At 33.3% G+C, this 23,309-nt stretch overlaps 1 protein-coding gene across 4 annotated transcripts in view; it reads right to left on the reverse strand.

Annotated features, from left to right (window-relative positions):
- Positions 1-23,309, reverse strand: part of LOC150108916 (agrin-like) — a 610,886-nt gene that overhangs the window by 14,184 nt on the left and 573,393 nt on the right. For 3 of the 4 annotated variants that reach the window (XM_090404266.1, XM_090404257.1, XM_090404249.1), the window contains exons 20-28: positions 19,579-19,703; positions 19,033-19,140; positions 15,404-15,538; positions 14,762-15,011; positions 13,000-13,020; positions 11,198-11,309; positions 10,528-10,831; positions 9,431-9,512; positions 3,968-4,201 (exon numbers count right to left, since the gene is read on the reverse strand). In XM_090404266.1, coding sequence (XP_090260392.1) covers positions 3,968-4,201; positions 9,431-9,512; positions 10,528-10,831; positions 11,198-11,309; positions 13,000-13,020; positions 14,762-15,011; positions 15,404-15,538; positions 19,033-19,140; positions 19,579-19,703 — 1,371 coding nt within the window. The remainder of the gene's footprint in view (positions 1-3,967; positions 4,202-9,430; positions 9,513-10,527; positions 10,832-11,197; positions 11,310-12,999; positions 13,021-14,761; positions 15,012-15,403; positions 15,539-19,032; positions 19,141-19,578; positions 19,704-23,309) is intronic. The other variant, XM_090404260.1, reaches the window with a different exon arrangement.

Here is a 23,309-nt window from a genome sequence, read left to right on the forward strand (position 1 = left end):
ACAAATAAGATTAAATCATGAGCTATCATATACGAGAGAGATAAACCAAGGGGTCCGACAGGGATGTCCCCTCTCAGCAACTCTTTTTAATATCTACTTAAATGAAATAATAATAAAATGGAGTAAACATTTACATCAAGGAATTAAACTTTCTCCTACAGTTAACTTAAACACTCTCCTTTTTGCTGACGACCAAATAATAATTACAAATTCTGAAGATAACTTACAGAAAGCTATTTTAAATCTAAATGAGATATCCAAACATTATGGTATGATAATATCAACGGAAAAATCAAAAACTGTGGCCTTTAAAGGACAAGATCCAGCAAGAACTAAAATAGTATTAGATAACAAGATCTTAGAACAGGTGAATTCATTTAACTACCTAGGATGTATGATCACATATCTAAATGAAAAAGACAAAAGTAAAAATTGCAAAATATTTAAAAATAACAGGAGTAATTAACTCTATATTTAAACCAAACCTAGTTCAAAAACAAACCAGGCTAAAAGTATACAATACATTAGCCTTACCGGTCTTAATGTATGGAAGCGAAATCTGGACAATAAAACAAAAAGACAAAGATTAACAACAGCAGAAATGAAGTTTATGAGAAAAACTGCAAAGTATACCCTATTTGATCACAAAAGAAACGAAGATATTATGAAAGAATTAAACCAAGAACCAGTAATTGAAAAAATTAAAAAATATAAACATAAATGGATGGAACACGTTCAAAGAATGAAAACAGAAAGATTACCAAAACAAGCCTTAAAGTACAAGCCATTAGGAAAAAGAAAACCAGGACGTCCTCTTAAACGATTCAACGATGACTTCTAAGGCCGGAACAGGCCATACTAGGCCTAAATCCTTGATACGTATGATGATGATGATGAGTAATCATTCTTGTAGATAGACTTATACGTTGGCGATACATAACTGTTAATTTTTTAAGGAAATACAACGTATACTATTATATTAATTAAATAACTTTAATTAATACTTCCAATATTTCGGTAATGTTACATTACCATCTTCAGGGAACATAAAAATTAATGAAATGTGCACGCAGGCACTAACACTGACGATGGTAATGTAACGTTACCGAAATATTGGAAGTATTAATTAAAGTTATTTAATTAATATAATAGTATACGTTGTATTTCCTTAAAATTAACAGTTCAGTAATCATGTTTACACTCCATACTTGTTATGCTTTGATTCAAGTCACCATAAGAAATAGGTTATAAAAATAGATATGGCATTTGCATTCCTGTCAGAACCAGAAGATACCACAAGACTTAGCCTAGCGTTGTTTTGCAGGATACCATTCGTTCCCAGAGGAAAAAAGATACGGTTGCGATAAAAGAAATCAATCTTATGTAACCGCAAGAGCAACATATAAAGTGACATCGGGGTACTCATCGAGCGACCAGGTATTGAACTACGCAACGTCAATAGCGAATACTTTTTCTTAGCTCGAAGTTGGATTAGGATATCCTTTATATAAACTTAATACTATTCTAGAAATCTCTCCATGTATTGATGTTTGTTTAAATGAATAGCTCTGTTGATTTACTTGTGTAGACGTTTTAACGATTTAAATTTATATTTAATTTAATGTCTCCCCAACAGTATGTTAGTTATTTGGAATGGATAAAAAATAAGTAAATCAGACTCCCCTCTATTCTATAGACCGAGTATTCATTGCAACCGGTGTTTTTAAAGTTATACGATCAGCGTGTTATGTCTGTTATCGTATTGTTTAGTTGAAAAACACTATTAAGAATAAATAAATAAATAAATATATATATATATATATATATATATATATAAATAACACCAGTTGAGAGAATGAGATGCACTTAGGTCATGACATGATTCGTGAACAATAATTCATGAAAATTTTCACAACAGACTTTGGTTTTGAAAATCCATCTATTTTGGAACTCAGCAGTATCAATAACAATATTTATTTGTTCATTACATAATGAAATGATGTAATCGGTATTAAAAATAATAAGTTATTAGGCCTACGTCACAAACAGAAATAAACGCAGAATATATCCACATAAAAAAGAAACCAAATTACGATTTAAAATAGTTCTCGTACAGAGATGGATTTGGATTTTTTTTTGGAATTATGACGGAGTAACTGTGGCTAGAATATATTTGCGAACTGTTCAGAGTCCTGTTTTCCGGGGGGGGGGGGAATCCTGCCATCTCCGTATATCGACCAACTCGTTTCCAGTTGAAAATTCTTTATTTCAAAAATTAATGTCTCTGCAATCAAAGTACGATTGTCGTTTCTTACTCACAACTGCACATCACTGGAAGATGGTGATGAACATCGAAAAAATTAACATTTTTTGATGCGTACTTTGTTTGGAACTGCAGCATTTATACTGGCACACTGAGAAATATAACAGATAGCATTTAAATAGAAAAAAAGGTTAATTTTATTTTATCAGTTTAAATAAAAACTGAGCTTCGTTTAAAATACAATTCATTCTGTTTTATACCACCGCACGTCATCAAAAGGTTATGATCGATAGGTTTGGATGGTGTACACAAATTTAAAGTTGGGACCACCCTATGAGATAAAAATCCAGCCCTCACCCCTTTCAGCATTCATTCTTAACTTCCAAGGATGCCCAGTCTTTGTACCACCCTTGCGAAATGCGATTACCATACATTTTTTCCATTCCTGTGGAATCTTCCCTGTTCTGAGACTCATATTGAACATCCTGGTCAAAGGAATGGCCAGTTCAACTGAACACTCTTTTAGCACCTGTTCTAATATCCCATCAGTTCCTACTACAGAATTCTTATTCAGTTTGTGCAACAGCTACAAAACCTTGGTCTCATACACCTGAAATTCTTGATCCAGTGAAGCAGCGAGTTCAGTGTTGCGTTTATCAGGTTGATAGCTTTTAACAAAATGAGCACTCATTAGCTGAACAACCTTTTCTGCATCTGTAACCCTCATGCCATCTGTATTTAGAAGAAATATTCTTTAAAATTCATTCTTTCTTTTACTTGAAGCATATCAACAGAATTGTGGGTTGTCTTTAGCACGCAGAGCCAGTTTCGTTTCATACTCAGAATTTGCTTTCCGTACAACAGTTGTGACTATTCTTGCCTGATGCTTATAATTTTCATAATGCACATCATTCTTATGCACACGGTATTCCTTCAACATCACACTCTTCTTACGAATCTCTTGCTTAATAGGATTACACATCCATTTGACTCCTACTCTATTTATTCTTCGAACTCTCGGGACACATTCATATCGCATCATTTAAGTATTTTTTAAATGTTTCCCATGCACTGTCGATATTCTTTCCATCCAGCAACCGATCCCATTGCACTGAACTCAGTATCCTCCTCAATTGGTCCTAATTTCGTGCTTTGTACTTCAGCACGTAACCTTTTTTTAATGGAACATTTATAAACCTGGTCACTTCCCAAGTGAGTACTGCATGATCGATGTCACCAATGTTGCCTTTAAACTAACCGTTTTGACTCTTGCGAATAATCAGTGGGTTGATTTCATATGAAAGATCAACATTTTACAAGGAAATGCAGATGTTTAATACGAGAAAAACTCACAAGATAGGTAAACACAAAATACTAAATTTGCTGTTGAGAGTAGTGTGTTGCATTTTACTGCATTCTTTCTTTAAATTTGGCGAAGCATTTAACATTATTAAAAGAAGAAGAAGAAAAAAAACAGTTCTCGTTTAAGACAGCACTAACTAGATTAGTCAACGTCGTACAGTTGTTTAAATTCAATTAGTTTTAATAAATATTTTTGAAGAGAATCAATACTTCTTCTTTTAACACTAAAATTCTAGATAAAACGCCAACATTCTCCATTGAAGGTGATCCACAGCATCCATTTAAATATGGGATGAACCCTCGCATTAACAAACATCCAGATTAGTTTACTCGTCCACTTACCTTTTCACCACCGCGGTGTGCCAAGAGCCATCATCCACCCTCGCTTTACTCTTTATGATGAGCAGATCCTTTTGTTTACCTAAGTTAAAGCTGAGTTCGAGATGCCCTCGTGAGACGGATAAGGCAAGATAATCTCCCCGAGTGGTGGCGCCTTTGTTTGTCCATAGCAAAAGCCCATTGCGATGCTTCGTACTGAATTTAATTTCGTAATGATTATCTCGTTGAGAGGTGGCTCTGTTAATGAAAGGAAGAAATGGGATTACAAACGTTTGCTTTAAAAACACGAGAACAATGCTATGCATCGCAGAACACTTAAGTTTTCTTCCTTCCCCCAACACACTTAAAAATGGTTATAATAAAGATATTTCCTTGGAAATTACGAGGTTGTAATCCGAGGATAACTCCAAAGGTGCACAAGATTACATTGCGAGAATGATTAAGATGAAATGCTGAACTATAACATGTTGTTATGGAGACTTCATTAAAGTTAATATTAGCAGGTGGACAAAGAATTGTTTGCCTTATCTAAAATTCTTGTATAAAAATAGCATTTAGACAATAAATGTTTTTCTCCAAGGTCTAATTTTTTTTTATCAGACTTGAAGATTAATTATTATGAGTAATAGAGCAGAATCTGAAATACCAAACTAATGAAATATTCCGAAAACTTTATTCTAGAAGTACAGAATGGATTTAGAAAAGGACGATCATGTATAGACCCGGCCTTTTGCCTAAAATTAATAATAGAGAAAAGAAGAGAGTACAATTTAGAAATACATTTTGCATTTATTGACTTTGAAAAAGTATTTGGCAAAGTTAAAAGAAACATGTTATTTAACATATTAAAAGAAAGACAAATACCAAATAATATCCTAAAAGCTATCGCAAGTATATATGAAAATAATCAAATACAAATAAGATTAAATCACGAGCTATCATATATGACAGAGATAAACCAAGGGGTCTGACAGGGATGTTCACTCTCAGCAACTCTTTTTAATACTTACCTAAATGAAATAATAATAAAATGGAATAAAAATTTACATCAAGGAATTAAACTTTCACCTACTGTTAACTTAAACACTCTCGTTTTTGCTGACGACCAAATAATAATTACAAATTCTGAAGATAACTTACAGAAAGCCATTCTAGATCTAAATGAGATAGCCAAAGATTATGGTATGATAATATCAACAGAAAAATAAAAAACTATGGCCTTTAAAGGACAAGATCCAGCAAGAACTAAAATAGTAATAGATAACAAGATCTTAGAACAGGTGAATTCATTTAACTACCTAGGATGTATGATCACATATGAAAAAGATATAAACGTAAAAATTGCAAAATATTTAAAAATAACAGGTGTAATTAACTCTAGATTTAAACCAAACTTAGTTCAAAAGCAAACCAGACTAAAAGTATACAATACATTAGCCCTACCGGTCTTAATGTATGGAAGCGAAATCTGGACAATAAAACAAAAAGACAAACAAAGATTAACAACAGCAGAAATGAAGTTTATGAGAAAAACTGCAAAGTATACTCTATTTGATCATAAAAGAAACGAAGAAATTATGAAAGAATTAAACCAAGTAATAGAAAAAAATTAAAAAATATAAACATAAATGGATGGAACACGTTCAAAGAATGAAAACAGAAAGATTACCGAAACAAGCCTTAAAGTGCAAGCCATCAGGAAAACGAAAACTAGGACGTCCTCTTGAACGATGACTTCTAAGGCCGGAACAGGCCTAAATCCTTGATACGCATGATGATGACTAATAGAGATACGATTTATTAGAACAAATCTTTATGTGATTCTAGTAGAAGAAATGATAGTCTATCTGGAAGGACTACCTATGATGACATAGGCACTGCGTAACTGCAGCACCCCCAATTTTTCTCGATATATAAATACATTTATTAATTTATTTATAATATTTAATTTTATCATCAACAATCCTATACAGTTTTCTTATTTTGTATGAAAAATAATAAAAATCCATCTTGTAGCACTTAGGAGGGCGAAGGACGCTAGCAACACTGTGTTTACGACAGTGTAATATTGCGACGCGCGCAAGCATATGCACGCCATAGTGAGATGCGAGCTATTAGCGTAATGCGGCACTGTCCGTCGCGCAGTTCCACTGTTGTTTATATGCAGTTTGCTCCAGCAGTAGAGTGTTCGTAGTGCTTATCGTGTTTACTCCGTCTCTCTAAATATTTGGACATTGCAATTAAAGACATAGCATTTGTTATAGTTTTTATTTTAGAACATTATTGGGGTTATTGACAATTATGACCTCAGAAATGCAACCTCAAGAAATAAGTTCTTTGCGACTGTTGAAGAATTTCTAGTTCACTAGAAATTCTTCAATAATCACACAAACATCAAGGAAAAAGTTATTACCTTTTAGCTTGAAACAAAACAAGAAGAATATATTTTATTTTTAAGTAATTTTGAATTATACCAAACTGTATCATTTTATCAATAATAAACAATATTTTTTTCGTGTTTAATTTTTTTAAAAACATTTTTGCCATAATTTTGATAATTTATCCAAACACGTATACACTGTACTTACAGTGTGTATGTATATTTCGAAAGTGGCAGCACCCCAGATTTCAAGCCACGAGCCGCCACTGATTTATTACATCAGAGGAACACTTGATATTACATCACCAAATGAGGACGTGGACAGTTATATTGGGCCTTTGTTTACCAGTAAAGAATGGATAATCAGGGAAACAATTATAAGATAAAAAAAATGCAAAAGTGATGTGGGACTTTTAACAGAAGGGTTGAGAAGTATAATACCGATGCACACTTTAAATATCCGATGGGTTGATAGATAGTATCAACAGATAGCATAATATTAGATTGAAGTAAATAATTGTAGTTGAACATTAGTATATTCTTTTGGTCTATTTTAGCACAAAAAATTAGCTTCCCAAAGAGAACTGACAAAGGGTTGCTTCTGCAGCTCAGTGATGAGGACAATGACAACATCTGAACCTTTGAGTTGGAAAGATTCGAATCATACGCAAAGAATACCTTAATAAGGGACTGTCGATTGAAGACGTTTGTTGGTCTCGTATGTAGGCTTTTAAAAAGTGTGTTATCCGCTTGTCGGAGAGGAGGAAGATTGAAACCACGAGCTGATTGTTCGTCTATTTCAATGAGGTTCATCAAGTGAATGAAAGGACCACAGAAATCGAAGAAAGGCTACGTATTTCTGGAAGCAATCCTGTATATTGTCTCGTGTGACATGCGAATTATTTTGCGTTCGAACAGTAATAAGTTCGCCTGGCGGGTATTACGTTCATGTATGATATTGTAGTCTTGACATTAGCATCTTGTGACAAGGTATCATACATGGTACTGCTGAACTCGACATTCGGTAAACAATATGACTTAGGAATTCCAATCATCTGTAAGTGACCTTATTCGGGATCTCTTTATCTCTCATGAAAGTCGTACATGCGGTTTTCCAGTTTAACTTGACGATCAATGAACAATGTATTCAACTATAACCAAACTACCAAACCAGGATTGCCGTTTGGATAGTTCATAAGCAGTGTTTTAACTTTTAGATGGCTTATAAATAGCGATTTAACAAACTGGGATACACACGTAATTTTTTTAAAATCTCATTTGTGATCCATTTTATTTTGGACACACCTACTGAAATATTACCCAATGTTCACACTAAAGTGTGAAACTCGCGTAACTATGTTACGCGAGTACTTAGTTACTCGTCCACGCGGTTAGCCTAGTGGCTGTGCGCTTCGCAACCATATGCCAGGGGAAGGAGTGTCCTAAGTTTGATTCCTCGGTGACGTGAGCAGCTGAAGGATCTTCCTCAGCCATAGCCAAGTTAACCGATCTTGGACAATGGAGTTTATTTCCCCTTTTTATCTGGGGTGTTTCATCACGCAAACAGGCCTTGAGAACTCAGGACATAGGATACACCGGGGCGTAGGGTTGACGACCTTATCCTGTGAACGCTTTGGGGTCCGATGATTAATAAACCCTCGACACCGCAGGGTAAAAGGAAGATGAGAATCTCTGGGAAGCTGTTTTCATGTAAGTTTGTTGGGCGATCCACTAAAGGCACCCCCCCCCCACAATGAAAATTTCCTATTGTCACCGTTCTTTTGGCATATAATGGTATTGATAGACTTGCCTCGATATGCGAGCCAGACGTTGTGCTATAATAAAAGGCGAAACATGATCTGATCCCATAGGAGATAATTACAATGGTGCATACGGAAGTCAGTTGTAATATGATGGTAGATCTTGAGCCATTATACAGAAGTCCGGTTTTTAATGTTAAAGGAAACACTTTGTCTTAAATATTTCCTAGCGGACAACCTTTGAAAGTAGGTTCTTTAATTTGAGAATCAAAAGGCTTGTTTGTAGTAAATGCTTGCGTGCCCAAAGGACCACAAATGGTCGGTCTCTTCAGTAATGAATCCTGAAGAGTATTTTTGGTTCTGGTGGTCCAATATCTTCACAACGTTCAGTACTTCCGTATTCTTCTTAAGCAATTTGTTCTCAGTAAGATTATTTTGCTGGATCGCGAACAAAACCTGTTTCTCTTGACAAAAAGCTTCTATGGGGATTCTCTTTGTTTTGCCTATTGGGTCTTTATGCCAGTATACCTGGTCTCAAACTTTCTGTCTAGCTCCGGTACTAATAAACACAAAAGCAAATCAGGGAATGCACACTCCGTGTTAAGGCAAACACCTTATTGGTAGATAATGTCATTCTTCACATGACATTTAAATCGATGTAAAAGCTTTTAAAAGCTCTCGTAATTCATCTGGTAAACGCCATATAAGTTCTTTCATTACATTTTAACAATCATCAAAAGAAGTGTCAGTGCATACACATTGTAAATGTCAGATATTCTATCTAAACATGCTCCAATATTGCGTGAAGTTGCCATAACTGGATAACATATTGGTCACCTACAAAAATAGAGCTTTTAGATCACCTCAGGTTGATCTGTCTGTAGAATTTGACGTTTTTGTGAGTGGGCGGCTGGCAGATCCATCACACACTGAAAGAACTTGAACACGCAAGATAAAATAGATTGATGGCATTATATTGTGATGGTTACCCTTTATAATGAGTCGATAAAAAAAGGCTTCAGTTTCACGTGCATATAGAATGAAGGTTATTTCAGTAATACGTTTCCAAAAGTATTCAAGCTAATATCCGATTAATATAATGATGTATACTTCAATTTTATGTTCTCCCCCTCCAAAACAGATATTCTTCCTAATAATTATTAGGACAAGTATAAGCGATCAGCATTGCCTTTCTAACAGTTAATCAATACAATGCATACATTATAAATCATATGTTAATAGTAATTTCATTTGTATCGTACTATATCTTTAATTATCTACGTATTAGGAGTATCATAAGCATGTTATCATCTAATTTATTCTAACCTTTTGGCAATTTTGTTAGGAAAATTCAGATATGTAGTACCATTGAATGCGACGGGTTTTTTGATATCTTTCTTGGCCATATCTGTGAAGAATAGAAAACGAATTCTAAGTGAGATCACTGCAAAATGTAAAATAAACATCTACTATTAACTAAACAAATTAAGTTAATTAAGAAGAATTGGAGCAAATATTTTTATAACGATCGATAAGAGAATGCATATGAATATCAAAACAGCTAAAATCTTTGCTAAATAAAGCTCCAATTACTAAGAAATTATTCTATTATATGGTTAATAGGTAGTGCAGTTTGATTCCTATGGGAATATTACAAAGTTTATGAGAAAGACAGCTATTTAGAAATTGAAATTCGTAACTTAAAAAAAAAAAAAAAAAAAAAAAAAAAAAAAAAAAAAACACGAGACTGCTGCTCTTTATTCAGGTAATCGTGAATGTTTTAGCTTTTGTCTATTTTACAGGAAGAGAGCTCAAATATTCGAGGGAAAAACTAATCTGTTTACTATCCTTCATTTAAAACTCGTAAAATATGGAATGTTAATAATACAGAGCCTACATAGTTCAGTTGGTACAGACGATCCCTTTGGTTGGAAAAACAAGAATTTGAATTCCGTCTATGACCCTTTTCCCTCAAATGGTGAATCAACGGGTTTCATATGGAGACGGAGGATTTTTCTTCGGACTTTTTCGTCCTTCAAAATATGCTAAACATCCCCGTGAATGCATAGATATATACGCATAACTATTTGCCCTTAGCGGATATAGCAGAGGAGTAGTGTAGCTGCATCAGTTCTCCTTGGCCCCTAATTCAGGGAACTCTACCTGTCTTAAGGGTCGGATGGGTTGAACAAGAATAAGAAAAATATTTTAAAAAAATTAAAAATCTTTCAAATTCAAATTTTATTATTGATTAATGGGAATAGGGCAATTTTTGGTTTAGAAGAAAGCACAGGATAGACTGATGGTAACTCTTATAATACTGGCAACCTTCGGTCAAAATGATGTTTGTACAATGCATGACAGGGTTTCTTAAGATCTAGTAAGAAACTAAAACAAGGGGTGTGAAGAACTTCCATACTTACATTTTTCGCATCTTTTTCCCATGAATTTCATTGGACAACGACAGGTGACTTCATTGAGGTGAGGCACACAGATTCCTCCATTGAGACACGACCTGTTACCACAAGGAGGACCAAAATATTCTTTTACTCCTCGAGACTTTGTTGCTCGCGCCATCAAATTATCCCACACTTCACCATTGACGATTATTCGTTGTATAGCACCATCTAAGCCTCTCGTTACTCCTGACTTTGGATGTGTCTTGTGGGATGGCGGCAAACCTCCGATATAAAGAGGCTGCTTCAGGTTGAGCACGTCTAAAGGTCCCTGAGGAAGAAGAAGAAGAAAGAAAACGATTAAGAATACACAGTCACCTATTCCACAACGATTTAATTCAACTAGAACATATCAGGTGATATACACACTTAATTCCATAATCTCTCTGTCAATAGAGTGCATTGGACATGTGACACTATTATTCTCTTCACAATTATCTCCATTGATAATATCAAGAAAAATCTAATTTTTCGTTTTCTTGAAAACTTCCCTAAATATTGTACCAACCTTCGGTCTGAAAGTTTAAAAGACTTATGAAATGGCCCAATGGATTTTGAAGAAGAAATAAAGCAAGGAATGAGAATTCAAGTTTATTCAGCTTTAATATTCTCGATTAATTGGTTTGTCCCAACTCACCTTGGATTCCCCGGATGACATTGGTCCATCGTGAAATTTTAAGGATCCTCTTTTCCTCTGCCTTGTTACCTTTACCGAATGCCACCTATTCAGCGATACGGGTTGAGTACTCCTAAAAGAAGAAAAATATCCCATTAATGTGCAAAGGTAACAGAAACTCATAAAAAATGCAGGAAGATCAAAACTTCAACTATTGTAAGATTAAATCTTAATAATAGTATAATATTTTGCTATTATTAGATTCATTCCAAAAGATAGTTAAGTATTCTTTTCTAAAGGGTGTCCCAAAATTCACGCAAGATTTAAATTTAGTGCCATTTGTGCTGTAAAGTGTTGGCATTGAGAAAAAAAAGACAAAGTGACAGCTGACAGTTCAGGGTTATTAAAAATGGAGCGCTACACGAAAGAACAACGCATTTTCATTGTTGAGCAATATTTTAAAAATAATAAAGGTTTGGCAGCTACAGTTCGCAATTTTCGTACAAAATATGGTCGGAATAGTGATTTAACTTCATCAACTGTGAAAAGATTAATTAAAACATTCAAGGAAACTGGATCAATTAGTGATTTATACACTCTGACCGTCCTTCAACAAGTCGTTCAACAGAAAACATCGAAGCAGTTAGTGAGAGTGTTGTTGAGAGTCCAGGAACATCAATTCGGCACCGTGGTCTTGAATTGGGCATTTCAAGAATCTCTCTACAGCGTATTCTCACGAAAGATTTGCATCTTTATGCTTACAAAGTTCAATTGACTCAAGAACTGAAGCCTACCACTGACCATACACAGAGAAGAGAGTTCGTTGAATGGATTATGGAACAACAACAAGTGGATGCTTATTTTTCGAACAAAATCATCTTCAGCGATGAGGCTCATTTTCATCTTGATGGCTTCGTTAATCGACAAAATTGTCGCATTTGAGGTTCAGAAAATCCACGAGTGATTGTTGAGAAACAAATGCATCCGCAACGTGTCACTGTTTGGTGCGGATTTTGGGCTGGAGGCATCATCGGTCCATTCTTCTTCGAAAATGCGGCTGGTAAGGCAATAACAGTTAACGGTGCTCGCTATCGCGACATGATAATCCTGTGTTTTATGCCTAAATTGCAAGATATGGATGTGGACGATGTGGTTTCAACAAGACGGTGCCACATGCCATAGAGCCCGAGAAACAATTCAATTACTGCATCAGTCATTTCCTGGTCGTGTAATTTTCCGCTTTGGTGATCAGAATTGGCCGCCCAGATCATGTGACATAACGCCATTGAACTTTTTTGAAGTCTAAGGTTTATGCCAACAAGCCCACGACCACCCACGCCTTGAAGGAGGAATTGAGTGCTGTATCAACGAAATTCAGCCACATTTATGCAAAACGGTCATGGAAAATTTCGACAAAAGAGTGCGTATGTGCCAGCAAAGCCGTGGAGGCCATTTACCCGATATGCTATTCCATGCATAACCCTATACTGTATACTTTATGAATCAATAAGAAATTACAATTTTTAATTAAAAAACTGTGTTTTCTATCAAAATTACTTCTTGCGTGAATTTTGGGACACCCTGTATATACACAAAGAGAGAGACAGGCCATATTTTATATTTATATTTTATTTATATTTTATATTCTGTAATTAATTAATGTCAAGCTATTGCTTTCTTACGGTTGCATTTTAGTTTCAAATCGCAAATGTTTCTTCCAATTGGCATATTTAACTAAAGTACAGTATATTGAAAATAATAACCGAAAACGATGGTTTACAGTTTGTTATTAAATTTAAAATAAAAACAAACATTTAGCTTACCTCAGTTCTACCACTTCCTCGCTTTCATTGGTAGCAACAGAAAGAGAAACATTTTTAAATTCATTATTCTAGATAATCAAAAAAAGGTGTGTATAAAATTTAATTTTCTACATCAAATTTATTTGTGGGAGGGAAGTGAGTTTAATCTCCAACACTCTTTTTTTTATTTACAACGTTATTTCAAAGCAATCCATCAAAGAGAAAGTTTTATTGATTTCCTTTTGATAAGAATTCTTAAGTTTTTCTTTTTTCAGATATTAAACTAAACGAATTACCTTGGGTGAATGGAATGTCTTTACTAGTTTCATTTTTTCGTTATTTCTCGAACACAGTTTATTCAGTTTCTCTCTCATAGTAAACACCATATTCTTATTAAATATTCTGTTGCATAGTTTAATTTAATAAGAATAAATTTCAATATTTGTTTGTTTTTTAAGTACAGTATATTTATAATCAAATCTAAAAGTAATATTGCTTTTTTATTATTATGCAATTTTATTTTTAAATTTCGATTTAATATTTGACTATTTTTATAAAATTCTTTGGTTTGCTATCTTTATATAATAGAAAATAATATAAAAATAGTATTATTTTAATTAAAATCAAACGTTTTAATGTAAACTTTAACATATAGAAACAAATCTACCTTCTTGCAGACAGTTTTCTAATTATCAAAAGTCATTAGTGACTTTTGATAATTGGAAACTTATTTAAAAATTATTCTTCAATCAGTAAAAAATTATTTTGAGGATTAACATAAAATCTGAGACTATTATCTGCATCGACAATAATTACTCAGTTGCTTTTATAAAAACTGGATATAAAATTGAGCTTTTGCTAAATATAACAAATGGAAAATTCTAAACTATTCTAAATATTTTTAAATTTTAATAGAGTACGGTGCGAATCGCGTGCCCTTCGATGAGTACATTTTTTTATATAGATTTGAATAAATGCATATATATATATCTTGAAGCATATACCTTATATACAACCAGCAAAAACAAGTTTCCAAAGTTGAATACCTCTCACGAAAGTCCTTATCCGGACTGACTTAAAGGGGCGAAGCAAGAATGCTTTTCATCTTCCCCGTTATCTGTAGTGGACAGTGCAGGGATAAGGTGTTATTGAGCTATTAAAGCTCTGATCATGGCAGGAGAGTAACAGCAATAGCCGAGCCTCAGTTAGGACTTCACTGGCTACAGCCATTCATTACCCTCCAAGGATATTAATCACCGCATCTCACGGTCGATCCAATTCACCTCCCTCCACCTCGCACGAAAGTTCTTAAAAGAACTGTGAAATGGACTGAGTCCTTGAATCTTTATCCCGTCATCTGAATGAAGAAAATCTGTGTGGATGGGGTGTTATTGAGCTAAAAGCTCTAGTCATGGCTGGGTAACCGCAATAGTCGAGCCTCAGTTAAAACTATTGGCTACAGCATTGCCATTCGTTACCTTGGAAATCCTAAAAAAGACTTTTTCGTGGTCAGAAACTACTACCAGTAATCATTATGTTCACCTCGCACGAAACTTTTTTGTTGGAATTATTTATAGTATACAGAATTATTATAAAAAATGGTGTTAGAATAAATTCATAATTCTTTAATTTTTAAAATTATTCTATTTTTATAAAAAAAATGATGTGATCATTAAATTAAACTGTTATTCTTTAGCTCTTATTACATTACTTTTAATTTAAATTTTGTATAAAGGATCATTCAAAGCGCCTTAGATAAAGAATTTAATGTGTTCTTACTTACGTGATGTTAGATATTCCACTGCCAAGGTTATAACGGAACTGCACATATCCATCGACTAGATTAATAGCTACAAAATCTCCTTTTCCGCTTGGAAGTTGGCCATTATATAGTAACATACCATTGGGAGTCCGAGTCCAGAACCAGATTACAATAGTGAAGGCTTGTCCTGCATTTTGTAGTGTAGGAAGTTCCAAATATGAAGAATGGTCATCAAAATCAGGGATGAAAGGCTTTTCTATTTCTTTATGAACTGGAGAAAAATTTATTTAATTAAGAAATTAAAACTCAACACTTGTTTTAAATTTATTTCATAATTATGTATATAATTGCATAATTATGAGATGATTTTGTCCGTCCGTACAATTTAAAAATTACGTACTGACGGACAAAATAAAATAGATGTTAATGATGTAGAGAATACAAACTTTAAATTGATTAAATGAACTTTGGCATAAAATATTTAATGGAATGTAGCCAGTTTATAATGAGTTTTTAACTGATAAACATATTTCGTTAGCAAATATATTACCCCCCCTCATTATAGCAAATATTATGAGCTACAATTAAGAATAAGGAAGAAAATAATTTCTTTCATATTCACATTTAATTTTATCGTACTATATTAAGAACAAAAATACTTACATTCTTCGCACAGTCTTCCTATGCGACCTGGAGGGCATCGACACAAGAAACCACCTTGAGGTAAAACTGCACATGTGGCACCAAACGAACAAGGGTTACTTGTGCAAGGATCTAATGTAGTTTCGCATTGTTTTCCTGGATAAATAAAAAAAAAAAATTATACCCATTATTTTTTTCTCTTTAGAAAAACCATGCAACAGTTTATAAAGTAACCAAACATTATATTACTGAATTGAAAATAATTCAGATATGCAAATTAAACCCTGTGACGCTGTAATAATGCTATTTTCTGTACCTCTTACAGACTGTAGAGAAAGTTATCTCTGCTTCGGTTCTTTAGCATGCATGGTTTAACTCGACTACTTCTGCCATCACCGGATAGTTTGCTGATATCTGTTTCCACAGCGAACTACGTGATACTTGTATTCAGAATTCTGATATTTTCGTTCTGTGTGATGCATCATCTGTACTTGAATATAGTGACAACCAGGGATTGTGCGAGAAGTGTCACCTTTGCGTATTCCATGACATCTGTACTAAGCGACCATGCCATACCGAGGCTAAACATATTTATGGCCACGTTGTATAGTTTGAAGTGTGCTATTGCACGCACACACAAACAAACAGGGTTGCACTGAAGGAAGTAGAAATTTCGTGACTACCTTTTAAGGTTTAGCTGAAGCTGTGCGTCTATTTTTTCGTCTTTCCGGATATTCAAAAAAGAAAATATTAAAATATCAACTGCCAGAGCATTCGGACTGTGATTTATTCTACTAAATATTTTCTTCCAAAAACAGAAAAACAGAGACATATTTATATAAAGATATTCCATCAATATGCTACTTGAATACGATACAAAAATGTTATTTTGTCAGCAATGCAAGAATATATTAAGTATCTGCGTGTGTGATTATTCTTTTTTCGTATTAAATTTTATATTCCGCTGCAGTGTTTTTTTACAGCAGATTATAAATTAAGTCTTAGGTTTAACCTCTGCCAAAATTGGCTGCTAATCTAGTACGGTGAAAGAACCATTAAATAGCCTATTTAACCAAGTTACAGACCTACAGTAGCTCTAGTCCTTATAAGGACTGGCTTAAAGGGGCGAAGCAATAATACTTTTCATCTTCCCCGTTATTTGTTGAGGACAGTGGAGGGATAAGGTGTTATTGTGCTATTAAAGCTCTGATCATGGCAGGAGGGTCGCAGCAATAGCAGTACCTCAGCTGGAACTTCACTGGCTACAGCATTGCCATCCCTTACCCTCCAAGGGTATTAATCACCGCATCTGACGGTCGATTCCCACATCCACCACCTCCGAATTGTAGTCCAAAAACTGAACAAACAGTTTTGGATGGTATATTCAATTAAAAAGGGATTATATTTGTAAATATTAATTTATAATATACAAGTTTAAAATTATCAAAATCTTTGAATAATCTTTATTTAATATGAAACTTGCTATACTAATATATAATCTATTACATATATCTCAAGATTTTTATTTTCACTAATTTATAAAAAATGATTATAACTTCCTCTAATACGTATACTCAGTGAATTACGTAATTAAATACTGGCTTTATGAAGAAATCATATATTATACGAATAACACAAGTACGTTTGCTAACAATATTAAAACAATTTATGCAAAATGATTTCTATGCACACAAGTTAAAAACTTTTGTGTTTATAGTCCAATCTAGGAATATTCATTTGTTTTGTCATTATTAATGTTGCGCAACATCTTTGGATATAATAATTACTTAAGGTAAATTATTGATATATACTTCGTTTTATTTAGGCATTCTCTTCTTTATTTTCTGTAGCCCTTAATTATTAAAAATTACAGAAATGTCATTTTGTCAGCAATGCAAGTATTATGCATTAAGTATCTGAGTGTGTGATTATTCTTTTTCCGTATTATATTTATATTCCACATATATAATATATATGTCCAAAGTGCTTAAAATTTAGTGGAATTGAAATTTGCGTTCCCCTTAATGGTCTCCATCTAATATTATTCAACAATTAAACGTAAACCGAATAATTAATATTTCAAATAACATTCCTTTTTTATACATTATACATTATAAATACATTATTTTTAATTTATTCAGATTTGAATTTAATAATATTAGTGCATTTATAATATTTAATAAAACTCAAGATAATTTCTTTTAAAAAATTAAGAATAGTTTTTGAAAATATCTGTTACTAAAAACACCAATTAAAATTAATTATAACTTTTTTTAATAAAGTTCAGTTTAGACATTTATTAAATTACTGGGGGAACAATCGACCGTGAGATGCGGTGATTGATTCATTCAATCCAATACCCTTGGAGGGTAATGGATGGCAATGCTGTAGCCAATGAAGTTCTAACAGACTCGGCTATTGCTGTTACCCTCCTGCCATGATCAGAGCTTTAATTGCTCAATAACACCTTATCCCTACACTGCCCTCTACAGATAACGGGGAATATGAAAAGCATTCTTACTTCGCCCCTTTAAGCCAGTCCTTATAAGGATAAGGACTATTAAATTACTGAATTTCGGATGTGATCTTGATTAATTGACCGTGAGATGCGATGATTAATACCCTTGGAGGGTAATGGATGGCAATGCTGTAGCCAATGAAGTTCTAACTGAGGCTCGGTTATTGCTGTTACCCTCCTGCCATGATCAGAGCTTTAATAGCTCAATAATAACACATTATTCCTACACTGTCCTCTACAGATAACGGGGAAGATGAAAAGCATTCTTGCTTCGCGCCTTTAAGCCAGTCCTTATAAGGACTTTTTAATTACTCAGCATGGTAAACACTGTTTAGCATCGCATTTCTGAAGTATTCTGATACAAGACGGTTAATGTTAAGTGTTAATTTCATGTTTATGATAGATAGATATGAATAGAATTTTGTGTTAATGTTAATATGTTTTGCATATTGAACTTTTCATACAATTTCTTACCCATTTATCCGACAACAGTGAGCTGAACGATAATGCTTTAGGCGAATGTGCGTATTATTATGTAAGCCATGAGAGAGCAGTGCGTTAAAAAGATGATGAACGAGTCGGAATCAGTTTCACCGAGAAGACAACTTTTTCCAACGAATATCCGAAAGGCAATATCAAAAGAAATGGAAAATTGGAATGCATGGGAATGGAACATTTTATACTTCAAAGATAGAATAGTAACTCAATTTAAGAAACTGAAGAGTGAACAGAAATTCACTCTTTCTGCAGGTTACCAAGATGTGAAAGTTGCATAAAATGCTGAATTTATATTTCACCGTCACCGAATAAACTCGGAAATGGGTACGGGAAATTCGCCCCAAAATCAAATTGATTGCATTTGAACGACAACACAGATGAGAGATGGAAATGGAAATGAAAAATGGATACAGTGACGGAAATAAAATTAAAAAAGAAAGAAAAAACATTAAAGTGCTAAAATATATAAAATAAAGACCTTTTGTGGCTTCCTATAAACTAAAGCAGAGGGTGGTGGCAAGAAATAAACGAGGAAAAAATGCACTTAGTTTTCGAGAGTGTCAATGAAAATAAACTGATTAGCAAGTAGTTTTTTTTTATAGTAAATCCATAAACTTAAACTAAGATAACTTACCAGTGAACCTCGATGCGCATTGGCATCTGTAACTGTTCCTGTCCACGGCTATACAAGTAGCACCATTCTGGCAAGGCATACTGCTACACATACTGTCTGTACATTCTCCTGAAAATAAATAACCAGTGGGTTACGGTATCTTCCACTATTAGCTTCATGACAAACTGCTTCCATGTATTTAAATAATATTTCAACATAATTATAAGTTTACAGATGACCAGAGATCTGAACGTAAAGTTGAAATCAGTTATGGTTGCCCAATCGTCTCCAGATACCAAAGCAGGAGAATCTGTGAGATGAATTAGGGCGAGTTATATAACTAACAATATCCGCTCAACAATTGGAAATTTCAATAGATGGAAGATCTTACTCAATAGTAAGGAACGCTTAACAATATATCATTTAACAATGTCTATCACACGAGTTAATCTGACGTTTAACAATGGTACTCATATGTTAAATAAATAATTATTATGACGAGTTATCATCAGGAGTAAGATAGCTACAATACGATTGATATTAAGACAAAAGTTCGGCTATGCTTACTAATTTCTGCTGCTCGAATCACATCTTTAGATCCAGGGTAGGTGATATTAACTTCCTTCCTGCTAATACGAAGCCGTCGGATACAGCCAACAAAACCGGTCTCGACCCCGATGTTACTGAATACCCTAAATGAGAAATAATGGCTTATTTTATTAAATGTTCATCGTAATTTGAACAAATAAAGTGATTAGTTTTTCTGCTGGGTTTATAAATGTCACAAAGGCTTTTAAAATCACTGGACAATTAGTTTAGCGTCAAAATGAAATATCGCAATGATATAATGAACAAAATTAAAATACATTACTGAATTTTTAAATAAAGGTTTGCGGACTATTTCTGATCAATATACTATAGTCGTTTAATTGCAAAATACAATACATTTTGTCTCATTTTTTAAATGTCATCTTTCTTTGCATGCTTATTTCGGTTCCTGTAACTTTATGGGTTTCTGTTTGTTAAGTGTGCTAAGTTTTAACATTCTTAAACTAAATGTTATATTTTTCTGAATGCCTTCTTTCGAACCTACGTATCTAGATCATCATTATTCAGGTTTCCCGTGCTTTAAGTCTGAAAATCGTCTCCAGATGAGGGATTGTTATGGTTATGTATCTTACGACCCTCACTTTGATGATATATTTCCAATTAGAGAATTTTAGTTATTACTTAATGTAGTGAAATATTCATTAAAAGATATTTGGAAAAATTCCTGATTAGTTTATTTTTAATTTGTTTAATTTTTAATCTAAGCTGTCGGTTTGAATTCTCTTCGATATGACTGCTTTTGGGCTACTTAAAAGAACATGAACTAAACACGGACTCTGGGCATATATATATATATATATATATATATATATATATATATATATATATATATATATATATATATATATATAAGTAATTTATTCGCCTTTTATTAAGCAATTTACTAGACTGAACTTTATTTTAGTAATTGGGTCTCATCAGGTTCAAACAAAAACTCCAAATATAGTAATGCATCTTTAAACTGAATTTTCAATCGGTGTGTAAATTATGATTAAAAAACAGCTAAAAGGATTCGTCTTAGCTTTGAAAAATATTACATAAGAGTATGATCAATATTCATATTAGCCCAACGTTGCTGATTTAACAGATCACAATCGCTTTAAAGACTAACACGGTTTGCTATGAAATAAAAATGGATATTTATCCTTTGAATGTCCTAATGCATTTCGGAGTGTTTTTGATACTTTTATTCAATAAATCATGATCAATCACATAGGACATCGGGACTTTAAATAAGCCACCGGAAGTTCCATCACACACATTAATATTCGAAAGGGTTAGAAACATTGCTCAGAGAGAGAACACATGGCTTTTATGTTTTCATCAACATTTCTTGCCTCCAATAAGCAGGAGGCATTCTCTAAGTCATCAAGTGAATATTTACACACATGGGGATTAGAACCCACGGCTTTTTAGTTGTGGATTCGACAAAAACATATAGTAAACGCATCATTAATGGGATAAATTACAGCAGTTTGAGCTTTACAAGGCATTTGGCTGTTATGTCAATAAAAGATAGCTGTAACCAAAGGATCTTGGTATAAAAAACAATGTGATTGGGAGTTATTATCATCATGGAACTTCGATTTTTGGAAACAACTGTTTTTGTATACATATATATAACTCTATATATAATGAAGGGATACAATAACTTCAGGGGAAAAACCAGAATTTAATTTAAAATTATGAACAAGATAATAATTATGAACAGAAAATAATTATTCATAAAGTGAATAATTATTTTCTTATTCATATAAGGATTAAAATAATATTTTGTTGTTTTAAATTAAACTGTCAAGCTGCTTACAGATAAACAAACGCGTGAGTATTAGCGTAGTTTGTAAAAAACATTATAGCGTCCCATAAGGTCCGAACTGTGATTCAATTGACAGCAAAAAAATGCATTATTGAGAATCTGTTTTTCTGTTTGCTTAAACAAAATTCTTAGCTAAAGAAATTTCTGTGCGCGCGCACACCACTTTTGAAAAAAAAAAAAAGAAAAAAAAAAAAAATATATATATATATATATATATATACACACACATACATACACACACACACACAAAGAACAGCTAAGATGTCCGATTTTTTCTTTCATATTACAAACAAAGATTTTAATTTATTTACCAGGTTCCCCCCATCATTATTCATGATGGTAGTAGATAAAAGAAGGAAGAGGTAAGATAGAAGAAAGGTAATCTGTTTCCATGTGTAGTTCGTAAAGAAATTAATGCAAGCAGAAAAACGGCAAAACAACGTTCAACCTTCTGAAGAAGATGAAAATCATTATGTGGGAGAAAACAGCGAAGTGAGACTTATTAAACATAAGAAAGGGAACGATAATTTATTTTCTTTAACGTAATCTTAAGAAAACAATGTCATCGTACAGACAAGGAAAAAGGCAGATACACTGATCTAATCTGAAAGAAGATGTGGAGAGTGAAGAGAATTAAGCCCGAGAAAATTAATTACATCTCAGTGAAAATTTGCAGCATTAAAACAGAGGAACAACCTCATTCAAGTTCCAGATAGAAAAACACTCTTCAAATGCAAACGGTTCTGAATATGCCACCGGATTGGATAATTTATTAACAATGCTCTAACTTGAGAATGGCAAACGTTTGTTGCCATTGTTAATGCAAACCATTATTTGACTATGCGCACAACAATACATGAATTCGTTAGGCCTTTTTTGGAGAAGCTTCAGAAAATCTTAACATTAATTTTTGTTACTTCCTTAAAGGTTTTAATTTGTATTCACTTAAAACGAATTACTGCATCTTTCTAAATACAGTTGCTTTAAGTGATTGTATAAAATTCATTTTAACAAGCTTTTAATTCTGTTAAAGTGAACTATATAATAGCAGCGTTAGCAGACGTGATCTAATTTGCATACGTGCCTTGGTGTAAAGTGGTGTTCACAGTGCTAATGTAAATACCGATGTCCAGGCAACCCTTCATATATTTTGTATTCTAATTCAAAGATAACGTTCATTTTCATTCGTTAACTCATTGATCACTATCGGAGATAGCTTTGAATTGGTCAGAATTTATTAATCGCCACCTATAATCGCATAATTAGAAATGCAAGTAAAAACCTACAGGATGATCATATGAAGATTAGGAGAAGACCTCGCCAAAAAATTGACTAGGAATAAAATAGTATTCGAGTATTTAATTAATTTAAGTTAATTCCGACCTATGTTCTTCATAGATCGAGAAATTGAAATAAAATCCGTTTTTTAATCCTTATCTAGTTTTAAGACTGGATTCGACCTGCAACTTTTAAATCTTGTACAATGACCTTACTAGGACACAGTGCTAATCATTTGGCTGTTTTCTAGGTATTTCAAAGAAATATTGTGAATAATTAAGGTAAAATGGGGTTTAACAGGTTCAATCAAGCATTGCATATCCAAATATGTCGCAGTGAAGTCATAGTAATTCCTCTTGACCGAAGTATTTTTCGTGCATACAACGAATACTCAGCCCTAAGGATTACTTCACAATTTTCTTTACTATCTTATAAATTGCATAGTATATTACGTCCAAGTTAACCTAAGTGGTTTGTATTCCCGTCCCTCCATCAGAAAGCCATTTACGCGCAACTAACTACTTTAAAACAGACTTGATGCGATAGTTTCTTGCCATTTCCTTAATATATCGCGCAGGTATCGAGTTGAGTGCCT

This window comes from Typopeltis vanoorti, chromosome 2 (genome assembly GCF_054136105.1).
Source record: "Typopeltis vanoorti isolate ZY-2024b chromosome 2, IOZ_Tvanoo_1.0, whole genome shotgun sequence".
Lineage (NCBI taxonomy): Eukaryota > Metazoa > Arthropoda > Arachnida > Uropygi > Thelyphonidae > Typopeltis > Typopeltis vanoorti.